The 15,277-nt window shown below is 52.0% G+C and overlaps 1 protein-coding gene and 1 long non-coding RNA gene across 2 annotated transcripts; both read left to right on the forward strand.

Annotated features, from left to right (window-relative positions):
* The first annotated feature begins 2,687 nt into the window (after positions 1-2,687).
* Positions 2,688-6,171, forward strand: FZD2 (frizzled class receptor 2). The gene has a single exon (XM_082706375.1). It carries the CDS (start codon positions 3,118-3,120, stop codon positions 4,816-4,818), a length of 1,701 nt encoding a protein of 566 aa, XP_082562501.1. The 5' UTR covers positions 2,688-3,117; the 3' UTR covers positions 4,819-6,171.
* Positions 6,172-6,705: 534 nt separating this feature from the next.
* On the forward strand, positions 6,706-14,960 carry LOC309851318. Its single transcript, XR_014304717.1, has 3 exons — positions 6,706-6,990; positions 14,171-14,275; positions 14,826-14,960. It is a non-coding gene; the product is annotated as an uncharacterized lncRNA (long non-coding RNA).
* The last annotated feature ends 317 nt before the right edge of the window (positions 14,961-15,277 follow it).

Below are 15,277 nucleotides of genomic sequence, written 5' to 3' on the forward strand. Positions count from 1 at the left end.
GCGTGGAAAGTGTGTGGATAGACCTGAAAACCTGAAGATGTAGGTTCTGGTCCTGTTCACATTCCAGATCCTCACACGAAAAGACAAGAGTAAGGGAGAAATATCGTGATTTCACCCAGGCGTGATTTCTTATTTCATGTAGAAATGCTAGATAAGGGACACCTGGGTGGTTTAGTCCTTGGTCGCCTGCCTTCAGCTCAGGCTCAGGTCATGATCCCAGGGTCCTGGGATGGAGCCCTGCATTGGGCTCCCTGCTCAGCAGGAAGCCTGTTTCTCCCTCTCCCAGTCTCCCTTCTTGTATACCCTTTCTCACTGCCTCTGTCAAATAAATAAATAAAATCTTAAAAAAAAAAAAAAGGGAAGAAAGAAAGAAATGCTAGATAAGTGCAGGATCTCAGTAGAATGACTATTCTTCCGGGATACCACAAACTCTTGACGGTCCAGGATGCTGCCATTTTCCTCTGCACCCCTCCCTCCTCCACCCCCACCCCCCAGCACCTACCGCAGTGGTGTGAAACGAGAAGACTCAAGAAAAGTCTGTTGAAGGAATGAACACTTTTCTGCGTGAATGAAAGAAGGCCTGTGACTTCTTTTTTCCACCTCCAGCTCCCCCTTTGTGGGGGTGGTTGTGGAAGGGATAACCGTCACTCAAAACTGGCCCCAGGGCAGGAAAACAGGTTTGTCACGGAAGGAAATTGAAGATGCTGCATTTCTATTGGAGATTGATTCTCAATTTCCGATCAGACGGTGAGCTTCCTGAGTGGAGAGTAGGAGCCTGTCTTACTCATTTTTGTTTTCCCTGCTCAGCTCAGGGGCTTGGTCCCAGCTCTAGAGAAGCACAGGGATACACTGGGAGGGGGAGACTGAAGGAGGAGCCCTCAGGTGTGGTTCAGGCCCCTCCAGAATACAACTCTAGACTGTTCCTTAACCATGTGGATTTGGGGGTGAGCTGTAAATGGAATGGAGAGCAAAAAGCACGTTAGGAATACTTTAGAATGTTTTAGGAAGTATTCTTCCTAAAGTAGTGAAAATAAAAATTCTCCAGGATACAATAAGGACCATTTTCACATTGTAAAGAACTTGAAAATCTGCTTATCATTCAACTGGGGGGGGGGCGGGTCAAATCCTGTCCAACCTGGATCTGTTATACGTATCCACTTAGAGTTTTTTTTCTTCTGCTGCCCATTCCATTCTTTTTCTCTCAAATCTCTTTTGTTGTTTCTGTTTGGTTTGCAAAGCAATCCTTTTCTAGATCAGAGCAGGAAACACCTCGCCAGGCTGGGAGGACTTATTGTACTGAGAAATAAAGGGTTTTCAAAACTCAACTTTCTTTCTTCTTTTTAAGTTATCCTCCCCCCCCCCCGCCCCCCCTCCCCTTTCCCTTGGAAGACACCGTAGAGGTAATTGATCCATCATCCAGTATCAGGCCCTGGAGATTTACACGCAAATCCCTCCTAACCTCCCCGCCCCCAAACCCTTTCCCAAATTTAAAATCCTAGGAGGGGAAAGATAGAAGACCGTTCTAAACTAGTAGGAACCCTTCTGGCGGCCACCACCCATCCCCAACCAGGTGAGAGACGGGGGAGACGGGGTAGGTAATCCGCCACAACCCCCCAGCCTCTCCCTCGCCACACAGGCCACCTCTTTCTGGTGTGGAATCACTTAAGGTTTGGGTAAAACTCCCCTCTCTTCCAGGAGACAGTATCTGGAAGCTTTTAGGGGACGGAGGCAGAGGTGGGGAGAGAGGAGGAAAATGCCCCCAACGGCCTAAGAAAGTCATCTCTTCACTCAAAACTGCCCGTCACCCCCCACCCCCCACCATTAACTTTCGATTAAGACCTCCCCGTTATGGCAACTAAACTTTACTTTGCATAATTAAGATTTGCCTCGGAAGAAGGGGGAGGGAGAAGCCGCAGCTCTCGGCCATTCTCCTTCACCTCTCCCCCTACCACCCCCGCCCCATCCCTCCAGCTCTGGGCCTCTAAGTTCCTGAGTTTTCTCACTTTGAGGTGCCACCGAACACAAAGAACCATAATGGGCTCCTTTGTGCTCGCTACGGGGCAATTACGCCCTGGAGTCCAGGCCCCTTTAAGAGCCTCTTAAAGAGACAGGCTCTCATTTTTCAGAGGGTTATTTAAGGGTGTGTTTAAGGGGGAGGGGCGAGGCAAACTCCTAGGGGTCTGCGTATTGGGTGAGGTGAAACTTTTTGTCTGCACTCCTTGAGGAGGAGCTGAGAGAAATGTCTTGTGAGCCGCTCATTTTTTTTAAAAAGTGTTTCTCTCTCTGAAACATTTTTTAAAGTTGAGGTTTTTCACTTGATTTGAAAAACTGGACTGGAATAGGTGGGGTGCTAGGAGCAGGGGCGGAGGCAAGGATTTAAAGAAGCCGTACCAGCGAGAGCGCCTTAGGCCCCCAGGAGAAGAGTGATCCAGGGCCGAATGGCTTGGGTCTGCCGCAATTCTGGGGCTTGTGTGTCTCCGGATCTCGCCGCCGCGACTCCGGAGAAATCCTGTGCTGGGCAAACAGCCCTTAATATAATAATAGCTTGTCTCTTTAAAAAGCAAAAGAGGGGGGGAAAGTTTTGTTGGCATCTGGTTTCTGATCTCATTATGTTGTGGTCGACCAATCCAGCCCTCGGGGCTGGTCCTGGGGTTTAAATCTGATTGGCCGAGAGTACATTTTGGGATGGTGCTTAGATCTCGACGGGGCGGTTTCAAGGATCCCTTTTTGGGGGGCTGAGAGGAGGGCGGGGCCGCCGGCGGGGGCCCCCTTGAAACCGACTAATTGGGATCGGAGAGGCCGAGGTGAGGGCTGGAGGAACGCACAAAGGAGTCGCTGGGCGGAGAAGGGAGGGGAGAGGCGAGAGGAGGAGAAAGAAGAGGAGAGAGGGCAAGCAGCGCGCGGTGTCTCGGGCGGCTCAGTCGGACCGCGGCGAGCTAGCCGGCAGGCGCGCCGCCCCCCTCCCCCGCCCGGCCTCCCCAACTCTGCGGCCGCCAGCAAACTTTGCAAAGAGGCGCGGGAGGCGGCGGCGAGGCGGCGGCGGGGAAGGCGCGCGGTCTCCGGCCTGGGGCGGGGGCGGGGGGGCGCCCGGGAGCCGAGTGGGGGGCGGCGGCCAGCATGCGGCCCCGCAGCGCCCTGCCCCGCCTGCTGCTGCCGCTGCTGCTGCTGCCGGCCGCTGGGCCGGCCCAGTTCCACGGGGAGAAGGGCATCTCCATCCCAGACCACGGCTTCTGCCAACCCATCTCCATCCCGCTGTGCACGGACATCGCCTACAACCAGACCATCATGCCCAACCTTCTGGGCCACACGAACCAGGAGGACGCGGGCCTGGAGGTGCACCAATTCTACCCGTTGGTGAAGGTGCAGTGCTCCCCCGAACTGCGCTTCTTCTTGTGCTCCATGTACGCGCCCGTGTGCACCGTGCTGGAGCAGGCCATCCCGCCGTGCCGCTCCATCTGCGAGCGCGCGCGCCAGGGCTGCGAGGCGCTCATGAACAAGTTCGGCTTCCAGTGGCCCGAGCGCCTGCGCTGCGAGCACTTTCCGCGCCACGGCGCAGAGCAGATCTGCGTGGGCCAGAACCACTCCGAGGACGGCACGCCGGCGCTGCTCACCACCGCACCTCCGCCGGGCCTGCAGCCGGGGGCCGGGGGCACCCCGGGCGGCCCGGGCGGCGGCGGCGGCTCTCCCCCGCGCTACGCCACGCTGGAGCACCCGTTCCACTGCCCGCGCGTTCTCAAGGTGCCGTCCTATCTAAGCTACAAGTTCCTGGGCGAGCGCGACTGCGCGGCGCCCTGCGAGCCCGCGCGGCCCGACGGCTCCATGTTCTTCTCGCAGGAGGAGACGCGCTTTGCGCGCCTCTGGATCCTCACCTGGTCCGTGCTGTGCTGCGCCTCAACCTTCTTCACCGTCACCACCTACCTGGTGGACATGCAGCGTTTCCGCTACCCGGAGCGGCCCATCATCTTTCTGTCGGGCTGCTACACTATGGTTTCGGTGGCCTACATCGCGGGCTTCGTGCTCCAGGAGCGCGTCGTGTGCAACGAGCGCTTTTCCGAGGACGGCTACCGCACGGTCGTGCAGGGCACCAAGAAGGAGGGCTGCACCATTCTCTTCATGATGCTCTACTTCTTCAGCATGGCCAGTTCCATCTGGTGGGTCATCCTGTCGCTCACTTGGTTCCTGGCGGCGGGCATGAAGTGGGGCCACGAGGCCATCGAGGCCAACTCGCAGTACTTCCACCTGGCCGCGTGGGCCGTGCCGGCGGTCAAGACCATCACGATCCTGGCCATGGGCCAGATTGACGGCGACCTGCTGAGCGGCGTGTGCTTCGTGGGCCTCAATAGCCTGGACCCGCTGCGGGGCTTCGTGCTGGCGCCGCTCTTCGTGTACCTGTTCATCGGCACGTCCTTCCTCCTGGCCGGCTTCGTGTCCCTCTTTCGCATCCGCACCATCATGAAGCACGACGGCACCAAGACGGAGAAGCTGGAGCGGCTGATGGTGCGCATCGGCGTCTTCTCGGTGCTCTACACCGTGCCGGCCACCATCGTCATCGCCTGCTACTTCTACGAGCAGGCCTTTCGAGAGCACTGGGAGCGCTCGTGGGTGAGCCAGCACTGCAAGAGCCTGGCCATCCCGTGCCCTGCGCACTACACGCCGCGCATGTCGCCCGACTTCACCGTCTACATGATCAAATACCTCATGACGCTCATCGTGGGCATCACGTCGGGCTTTTGGATCTGGTCCGGCAAGACGTTGCACTCGTGGAGAAAGTTCTACACCCGGCTCACCAACAGCCGGCACGGCGAGACCACCGTGTGAGGGGCTGCCCCAGCGGCGGTGTCCCCAGGCGGGCCTCTCCCCCCCACCCCGCCCGCGCGCCCGCACGGGGCGTTGGGGGGGCGCCTTGCCTCTGCGGGGGTGGGGGTGGGGGGCGTCCTACAGACTCCTTATTTTATTTTTTTAAATAAAGAACAATCGAAACCATTTCTCTTTTAGGTTGCTTTTTAAAGAGAACTCTGTTCGATGCCCCCAGCAGGTTTGTAATTAAAACTGTAAATAGTCTTGTAAATTTAATTATATATTTTCTATTTAAAAGAAAAACGGAAAAAAAGGGGGGAGCGCCAAGGGGCCCCGAGGCTGAGGAATGAAGGGAGGGGGCTTTGGGGGGGTCCTCTCCTTTCTTCAGTGCCCTTTTCAAACACCATCCCCTACTTTGGTTCGAATATTTTGGTGTTTTGGCAGGGCTGGGCCTGCTGGAAGAGGTGTTTCTGGGACGAGGTGGAGGAGGGGGTTAGATTCAACTCCCAGAGCCAAATCTGTGAGTCTTCTCACTGGGCCTGTGGAAGTCGTTGGATGTTTCCCCAACTTGGGTTCCTCTTGTTTTATTCCCTGTCTCTCCCCACATGTCCTGTCTCCTTCACTCGATCTTTGGAGCATTCCCCAAAGAGATCGGGCTAACCCCGCGAGTGGGATGGGGGGACAGGGCGAGATGGGGTGCGGAATGGCCGCCTCCCCCCGCAGGCTGGAAGATCATTCTTCTCTTTGACTTTTCTTTTCAGCTTGCTGCCCCAAGCGCTTGGAGTGGGCAGAAAGTGCTTTGTAGTGCTTTGTGAAATGTGTTCCGAAACAAAACCGCCCCCCACCCCACCTCCGCCACTACCTTGAGTACCAATCCTGACTGTCTCCATTTTTAGGGAGAGCCTTAGCTCACAAATGTTGGGGTTCTGAGATGCCCTTGTGTCTTTCCCCTTCCCTTGTAGTTGGCTCCCTGCCACTTCCCAACCGAACATATTCTCTGGCATTCAGATAAGTTTGCAGGTTGGTTTGTGCTTTATGTGTGGATTTTTGTTGTTGGGTCTCCCCTGCCCCCCGCAAAAAAAAAAAAAAGCAATAAAAATGGGTTGAGTTGAAGGGAGGGGACGGATAGGCTGGTGGGATTTTTAGTTTAACTTTGACAAAAGACTTCTTTTCAAACTTGTCCAGAAAGGGAAACGAAAAAGAAGTGGGTATCTTTGCTTTGGAAGAAGGCTCTAGGCAGTCTCTTTGTGACTGTGGGGGTGGGGTTGGGTGTTTACAGGACATTCTATATCTCAAGATTGATAGAATGTTTATAACAGATGTTTCTTATCTTCTCCCTAAAACCCCAAAATAAAAGGCAAGACTTTTCTTAAAGTGTCTTTCCCGCTGGTATGAGAATTGATTGCAATTTCCAATACACATCATTTCCCTCAACTATTTGGAAAATTTTAGAATTTTAACTCCAAATGATTGATTTGAAGACCAAGGGGTGGGGTGGAACCAGTATGGCACAGAACCCAATTTTTCACCATCTCCTGTTTCTTGATAATAGTGCAAATTAAAAGCTAATAATCATAATAAAGCACATTTAATTATCTTCTAGAGATCTAGCCCTTTAATTGTATTTAACAGGGTTGTAACATTTTATTAGTTTAACCAAACCACACCCCCCCCCCTTTCTCTCTCCCCTGACCTACTTGGTTGGGGGTTGGGGTAGAGAAGAGGTTCCCTGCCCCAGACCTTGCTTTTTTTTAGCTAAAATATGGGGGAAAGGGTGCCTTACCACCCTTTGTTGGCATTCTTTGGGATAAGGGAGAAAGTAAGTTAGAACCCCTACTTTGATTTGTTTGTGTGTGTTAGTTTATGTTGGGGGAGGGGACCTGGAAATGTTTGGTGGTAATTGAAGTCGTATGTGGGGCTTTGTTTGGAATTGTATGAAGCCTGGGGATTTCAGCAGAGCCCCCTTCTCAAAATATGTAACCTTCCACCAAATGATTTGTGTGGGGGAGGAGGGGTCAACGTTATAAGTTAAAACTAGCTTTTTCTCAACTGAGGGCGTGTACCAAGTCCTAATATGAGATGATAACAACTATCAAAGCAGCAGGCAGGGGAGCCACTCCCCTGTAGCTCCATTTGTTGCAAAATTCTAAAGGAACCCCACAAGGCCTGGAGGAAAGAGTTAAATTACAAATTGTGAGTGCCTCTCGGGGGAAAGAATGGTGAAAGCCTGGGGGTGGGGGGAGGGGTTCCAGTGGTGGAGATGGAGTCTGGTGGGGAGAGCTGGTCTCTTGAAGATTTCGCGGAAGAGCCTGCCCTGCACCCCTCCTCCTGCCTCGAAGCCCCCAGGAGCCCAGCTCTGCCTGCTTTGGGTACATCTGTCAGTGGGCTCTCACGCTGATAGCAGGAGCACATGGTGGACTGCCCACAATAATCTTTCCTTCCCTGAGCTGGGGTGAGAGGGAGGGAATTTGGGCAAAGATGGTTATTCCTTCTTAACCTCCCTCCCTGAAAGTCACCCGCCAGTGGAGGGGAAGAGGGTTCAAGAAAATGGAAAAAATGAGTTTTCTGGTGGTGTGTGTTGGGGGGAGAAGATACGTGATAATTGCCTCTTTGGGAAAGGACAGTTCTAGATGCCCTCCCCTTCCCCAATGTGGGTGGGGGGCAAAGGGCTAATTACCTGATAGAAAGTAGTGGGGGAACTCCTGTCTGGCTGTTGTCACTGCTTTAAGGAACCAGCTCTCAGAGGAGGGAAGTGTTAGCCCAAAGTGCAGGAAATTTCGGAGAGTCTGAGCCTGGAACAGAGACCCAGAGGCAAACTGTCTGAGCTCTGCCCCACCTGGAGAGGGGTCTCTATGCCCTTATGATAAACACCTAGGCTTGGGAGTCTACTTTTGCAGATTTCTTGGTCACCCTATGGGTAGTCCCAAAGGGACTAAGGGAAGCTTTGGTGGAAGGTCTACAGCCCAAAGGAAAGCCTTGCACCTGAGACTAGCCTTTGGTCTCACAAGGCTTCCTACCTGTTCTCCCGTCCAACCCCCAGACCACAAAGGAAAAGCTGGTTGTCTAGGTTCTAGGCTTAGGGCATTTTTTCCTCCAGACTCCTCCCTCCTCCCTTGATCAGACTTTGGCTTTTCCACCCCCCACCCCTAACTCTCCTCCTGAAAATGGTTCCATTCGTTGCAAACTCTGTGTTCTTTAAGAACCAGCCCCAGAAGAGGACCCTCAAGTTTTCCACGACAAAATTCTTCTAAACATCCGCAAACAGCGAGGATCACTAGGCTCTGGAGCTGGTGACTTCTGGATTCTATGGTGTTGGAGCCCTAGATCTGGGCTGGATTCCAAAAGCGGAGAGATGCTGTCCCAGGGTGCTGTGGGGCCCATGTCTGGGGAAACCAAGCCCAGATTCTGCCAACTCTAGGGCATCGTGCTTCTGTTCATCTCCGTCACGGAAGCACAGTCCCTTCCTTCCCTACACTCCCCTTCCTTTCCTCAAGTTGGATTTTAAACTGGACTACTGACCCATCTGAGAACCTGAAAAATCTTTAGAGCTTCTCCTGGGAGAAATTGGCCAGACTCCTGTGAACACACAATTTTGCATGAATTTTTGGGGGTCAACGAATTCTCTATCTGTGCCCCTTGCCCCATCCCCAAGCTAGCTTTCCAGCTCCTGGTTTAGACATTTCCTCCTCCTGAGGAGTGGGTCTCTCCACCTCTTCGATGGGCATCCTTTATAACTTTCCTGGGGTGGGGAGTGGGGGGGCGGTGTTGGGGGGAATCTGCGCCACAAGTGTCCAATTACTTCTACTATGGAAAGGGGGATCAGGAGGAGAGGAAACCATCAGGTCTATAAAACCAGGAACATCCCCCAACCCAGATTATTCCTCAACCCTGCCTCTCTGGAAGGTAACAGATTATCGAGGGAATGAGTAATATTTTTGGAGTCGAGGGGAAAAAACAGGCAAAAGACAGACACACACAGGCCGATCATGGTCGTGAGTGCAGACTTGGGCACGAGACGGTATCCGCTCTGAGCCTGACCTCGGAGTCCCTGTCCCCATCGGTAAAAAGGCCACGGTACCGGTCTGGGGAGCTTGCGTGAGGATTAGATAGGCGCGGGTACAGACTCAGCACATTAAAGTTCTGTAAATTGTAGCCCTCTTCCCATTACTTAGGTTAATTCCTAAAAGAATCTGCATCAAAGGATGTACATTTCTTCAGGGCTTTTTACCCTATTGTTGCTGATAGTTTTAACAAAATAGAGTGATTTCCTGTGCTCCCGGGTTTTGCACCTGACTCTGGATGCCAGCTCACAGTCCAGAGGCTCTCGGTGGTGGTTGGGCCATGTTTTTCTCTCCCTCTCTCCTCTGATAAGGACAGAAATGTCTTACCCGCCTGAGTGAGCAGGGCACACACACGGGCGGTCTCTCTCTCCAGCCAGCTTTGAAGCTGGCTAATTAGGGCTAGGGCTGTCACAGCTGGCTTCCCCTGCACCTCCCCTCCACCCCTCTGCCTCCCCTCTACCCCTGCGCCTCCCCCCACCCCTCCACCCTCCTCCTCGGTCCCCAGTCCCAGCCTCACAGCCTGAGAGCCCCTCCTTCGGGGCCTTGCCTTGCCTGGCTTTGCCCTCCACAGCTGGCCGGCTTGTGGCCCTTCCAGATTGCCTGATCAGGGCTGGGATCTGATGCCTGGAGAAAGGACAAGACGGGACTTGGGACGTGGAATAAACCCAGGAATAACTGATTGGGTTCAGAGAGGACTGCCTATGGCCCAGGACCCTCCTGATTCCTAATGAAGCCTGGAGAGGAGCCGGCCTGGGCTGCGGGCTGAGCCCTGGGCCCTTTGTTTGAGAGCCAAGCTTTCTGAAGGCTCCAGCCTCCCAACCTGGCCCTTATAATTAGCCCCAATCAGAGTGTTTATGTAGGGGCCTCCTGCGGAACTCAGAGCCCCGAGATTTCATTCCAAACCTGGAGGAGGAGGGGCAGGAAAGGGATTTGTGTTGGGACCGGAGAAAAAGGAGGATGGGGTTAGCCAGTGTGGAGGAGGCGGCCTGGGGGGAGGGGAGGGGAGGAGGTCTTGGAACTGGGAGGACCACCACCCTCCCCATTGGGTCCCGGCTGGGGTCAGGACCCCTCCCAGGGTAGCAGGCGCCCTGGCATCCTGACCCCGGCTGGGCCTGCACGCCTTCTGGGCAGGCTCTGTGGGTGGGTGGGCTTGTGCCAATCGGAAATGGTTTGGATATAATTAACCCAGCTAATCACCAGCCTCAGCCCGCTGGGAGGGGAGGGCACAGCCCAGCGTCCCAGCTCCCCCAGGAAGCTCCGGTCTCCTGTTCTTCCTCTGATGGGGGCCATGGGTGTGCCAAGCCCTGCAGCTGCTGAGGGTGGTAGAGTCAGAAGGCGGGCAGGGAAGAGATGGAGGAAGGGAGGGCGCCTGATTCTCATCTCTGGCCTCACCCTCAAGGGGGAATGCGACAGCAGGGAGTGGGCCTAGAGTGGCCATGCTGTGCTGGTGGGGGCTGGGGCACAGCAGCAGGAATTGGGGGGGGGGGTCCCAGCCACTGCTTCCAGGTGGCACTGGGTGTGTCCCTGCCTTTCCCTCTGGGTCTAGGCCTCCCAGGGAACTCTGTGGGGTGGGATGTGGCTTGAAGGGATTTCTGCCTACTGGGTTGAATGTCTTTTGGTCACAGTCTTGCAAGGCCTCCAGAGAGTGTCCCAACCCCCTCCCTCCCTCAGCACATAAGGCTTACCAAGGTCTGGATCTGGCTCCTCGCTTTCTAGTCTCACTTCCCACTGTCCATTCCTACACTCCTTTGTGCCTTCTCCAGAACTCTGATGTTCTCAGACCCACCATGCTCCATGACTTTGCAAGTACTGTTCCTGTGGCTCAAATGTCCTTCCCTTTCCTTAGCCTAGATAGTAACTCTTATTGCCTCAGAATGTGCCTGAGGTCGAGTGGCCCCTCTGCAGACAACCGTACCCCTAGCCAATCCTGTCCCCACACTGTTCTCTATGGTCCCGGCACATCACCATTATTGTTCGTCTCCTTTCATGACGATGACCTCCTTGAGGGGTAGCCCATGTTTGGTCTTTCATCTCTGTATCCCTGAGCCTAGCAATACGCCTGGCACATAGTGGGTGCCCAAGATCACAGGCTCTGGAGACAGACAACTTGGGCATGAATCTGCCTTAGCCACTTGCTAGGTGTTGACCTTGGGCAAGTTAACTTCTCTGTACATTATCTGTAAATAGGAATAGTAATAATACTTACCTTTCAAGACTGGTTTGAGGATTAAACAATCTGATTCAAGTAAAATCTTTTTTTTTTTTTTTTAAAGATTTTATTTCTTTCTTTGGCAGAGATAGATCACAAGTAGGCAGAGAGGCAGGCAGAGAGAAAGGAGGAAGCAGGCTCCCCGCCGAGCAGAGAGCCCGATGCGGGGCTGGATCCTGATCCCGGGACCCTGAGATCATGACCTGAGCCGAAGGCAGAGGCTTTAACTCACTGAGCCACCCAGGCGCCCCTCAAGTAAGCAGTGGCTGGCACATAGTAAATGCTTATTTACTGTGTTGGCTCAGTACTGAGTGTATAGTTAGTATAAGCCTACCATGGCTCAGGAGCTTGCCAAACTATAGAGAAGCACAAATTCAGTCCCCGCCCACATGGAGACCATCTAGTTTAAGCCAATGAATGGATTAATGGGATTTCTGAGTTTTTATGTTTTCTTAAATAAGCTTACTATATAAGTGTTTGAGAATATATCTATGTTCAAATATGGAATCATGATGTATCTATTTGGATAGTATAAAGCATGCAATAAAATTGCGCGTAATCCCTTATAAACCTGACATATGTAATCTGTTTTTTTGAGCATGCGAGACCTGCTTCTAGGACAGAAGTTCTAGGACAGAAGTTTCTGGAAACCTCCTGCTCAGTCTGTGCTGCTAAGGAGAATGTTAAAAAATTTTTTTTTCTACCAGAGAGAATAATTACTCTTATACAAATACACACAATAAACACATCAACATTTTCATTTAACTCCTCAGTTAATGAAGGAATCTGTAAGATGTCAAGGAGACTCTGAAGAATGGAAAGATATCTAGGTATTCGATATACGAACGTTACGTAGATTTGCTTCATGGACAACTAGGCAATACTCACTGGGTGATATCAACTGTGTCTTCACCAGACACAATTCACATCTTATGGCCAAAAATAATTTCCATTATTATCAGTCACCTGAGTTGGAAAATAACTCAACGATAATAAAACTCAGACATAACCTGCCAGGAGACACAGTAATCCCCCCTCCAGAGTCATTATTTTAACCATTTCCAAGTCATTCACAATTTTCCTTGACAAGACTTTCTGAGCTTAGAACTCCCAAGATGATAAGTACCAGGCACCCCTTCCCCTCAAACAGCTTTCGTGGTGGTAGGGGGCTCAGTTCCATCCAGAGTGAGCTAAAATCTTCCAGCCACCCCCTGAGGTTGGCACGGTCTTTGTCAACCTCTTCTTCCCCACTCTGAGCTCTGGCTTTTCTCCCTCACCTTCCTCTTTCCCACCCCTCCCCTCTCATCCCCTCCAACTATGCAGTCCACCCATTCATCCTTTGTGGTAGCCATAATTTATTGAGTACTTTCTATGGGCGAGACGCCGTGCTAAGCACTATACTTTCATAATAGCATTTAATGTTCACAAGAGCCATGAAATGAGTGCCGTCTTTACCTCAAATTACAGCATATTAAAGTCACCGGATTTCATGGAAACAGCTGTTTAGAGGGCATCTAGCCAGTCCGAGAAGAGGGAAAGCAGTCAGACTCTTAACCACAATACCGGAAGTAGCAAATGGGGCCATTCCTCATGCCAGCTGTCATGAATTGGTAGTGGCTCCCCAGAGTACTGTGTTAAGATGGATTCTGAGGCATCCTCTCGGTTGGATGGAAGCTAGTGCTGGAATCCACTAGTGATGTCTGTCATGGTCAGAGAATCAGAGAATGTAAAGGTTCCCAAGTACATCAGATGAGTGTCAGGCTGGCTTTATACTGCATTATCTCATGATCTCCGCAACATTTTTGTAACATGGCTGATGGCTGCCTCTCCATCTAAGGCCTGAGCCTCAGGGTCTGGATCTTAACGCCAGTTTTCTAGGTCTTTCTAATTCAAAGTGTGAGTCCATCTGCATTCTGCCCAGTCTTCCCCTCCACCCCTCCCCTGCCACCCCCCCCCCCAGTACCATCACCTGGGAGCTTGCTAAAAAAGCAGAATCTTGGATCTGACCTCATACCTACCAAATCAGAAGCCGCATTTTAACAAGATGCCCTGGGGGGTTTGTTTGCACATTCGATTGGTCCTGGGGACCTCTTTTCTCAGCTGCACCTGCCCCCACCCCTGCGGCCAGAATCCTCTTCTTCCCGGAAGGTGCTGGCTCAGGTCCAGGTCTGAGTATTCCCGACAGACCCTAATACTTAACCCAACAGAACCAGGTGTGTTTATGGACAATTTCAACTGAGGCTTGAAAACTTTAAGACAACCTCCCCCACCCTGGAAAAATCTTGCAGGATCCTCTGGCTTTTCCCATTAGGAGTGTGAGTGCCTCTGGGTCTGCGGGCCGCACCCCTACAGCTCAGCACTCTGTCCTGTCCTGTTTTCTGAGACTCTGCAGAGTCTCCCTAGAGACTCGAGAATCCAGCCCAAACTTTCCACGCTGGCTTTTGAGACCTTTGCCCCTTCTCATAGGGGCCCAGGGACGTGGGATGGAGCCGGGCAGCACAGAGATGTGGAGGAGAAATAGTTGCTAAATCTTATTGGTTCAGCCATTGGTTCAACCAGTGTTGACCACTGTTCTCTCCCAGGCACGGGGAGACAGTGATGACTAGAGCATGGTCTCTGTTCTTGATGAAAGTGGACGTATGAGCAGATGATGGCTGTATCATGTGATACAAAAGGCAAACACTGGGGTTCTTAAGAAAAAAACAAGGGCCTTCTAGGCAAAGGGAACCCCACGGGCAAAGCCATGGGAGAACATGGCATAATCAGGGAACGGCAAGGAGAACGTGCCTGGAGCATAGGATGAGTGTGGAGGAGAGTGCCAGAGCTGATCTAAGTAAGGATTTGGGCTGAGCCCCAGCAAAATTTCAATCTCACGCTGGCTTGGCCTTGCAGCACACATCTGAGCCACCCCTGCCTGCTCGCAACGGCAGATCTCATTTCTTTACTGACTTGAACCAATCAGAACCAGGGGGTGCGGGCACACACACACACACACACCAGAGGACATGTGAAAGCCAAATGTTAGTGGGTTTTGGATCTATGCCCTCTCTCTAATCAATGACTGGATTCCATCCCTACCAACACCCTCTTTTTGTGCCAACAGGAGCAGGGATGGCCAGTGAATTTGAACTTCCTGGTAAAGAACTCTGGGGCAGGACTTTGGGTCTCCCTGAGACATGGCTACAGATGGAAGAAGCGTTGGCTCTACGTATGTACCAGATCTGATTGTGCAACTATGTCTGGGTGTGTGTAGACGGATATATGTGTGCGAACTGGTTGCCTTGATGTCTCAGGAGACATAATCCCAATTCCTTGTTAGAGAAAGAAGGATAGATTGGTCTACTGACATCCCAGTAAGATTCATATGGGAAACTTCCTTGGGGGGCAGAAAGTGAGATGGCTATAATACCTTGTTTCAAATTATCTGACTCTCCTGTAGAAAGGCGGAGCATATGTCTCCTCCCCTTGACTCCTCACCTTTGACCAGTTGGCTATGGTGGAAGTGATGTCATGGGACGGATAAGTCTGGGTCATGAAAACCCATGCAGTTTCGACCTTGTTCATGGGAACCCTCACCCTCGGGCTGACAGAGCTGGCATATAAGAAGTTAGACTATCCAGAGACCACCATGCGAGAGAGGCCCCGTGTACGTGCTCTGGTTAATAGTTCTAGCTGAGCCCCGCCTTTCAGCCATCACCACTAACACACTAGACAGATAGGTAAAGTCATCTTAATTTTACCTATCTTATTTTACCCAGACCAGCCCATCCATCAGCTGAATATCATTAGGTATCCTCAGCGATGCCTGTGGAACAGAAGAACCACCCAACCAAGCCTTACCCAAATTCCTGACCCATAAATTGTGGGATATAATAAAATGGCTATTGTTTCAAGCTACTTGGTTTTAGTGTACTTTGTTGTGCAGCAGTAGATTACTGAGACGTAACTAAGTTCTTTAAGTACTTACTATGTATCTGGAATTGTTCTAAGTATTTGACATGCATTAATTTTTTTAAAGATTTTATTTATTTATTTATTTATTTGAGAGAGAGAGCACAAGCAGGGGGTCACCAGGCAGAGTGAGAAGCAGGCTCTCCACTGAGCAAGGAGCCCTATATGGGACTCGATCATCATGACCTGAGCCGAAGGCAGAGGCTTAACCTGCTGAGCCACCCAGGTGCCCCGACATGCATTAATTCATTTATTCCTG

Source organism: Mustela nivalis, assembly GCF_964662115.1.
Source record: "Mustela nivalis genome assembly, chromosome: 17".
Taxonomy (NCBI): Eukaryota; Metazoa; Chordata; class Mammalia; order Carnivora; family Mustelidae; genus Mustela; species Mustela nivalis.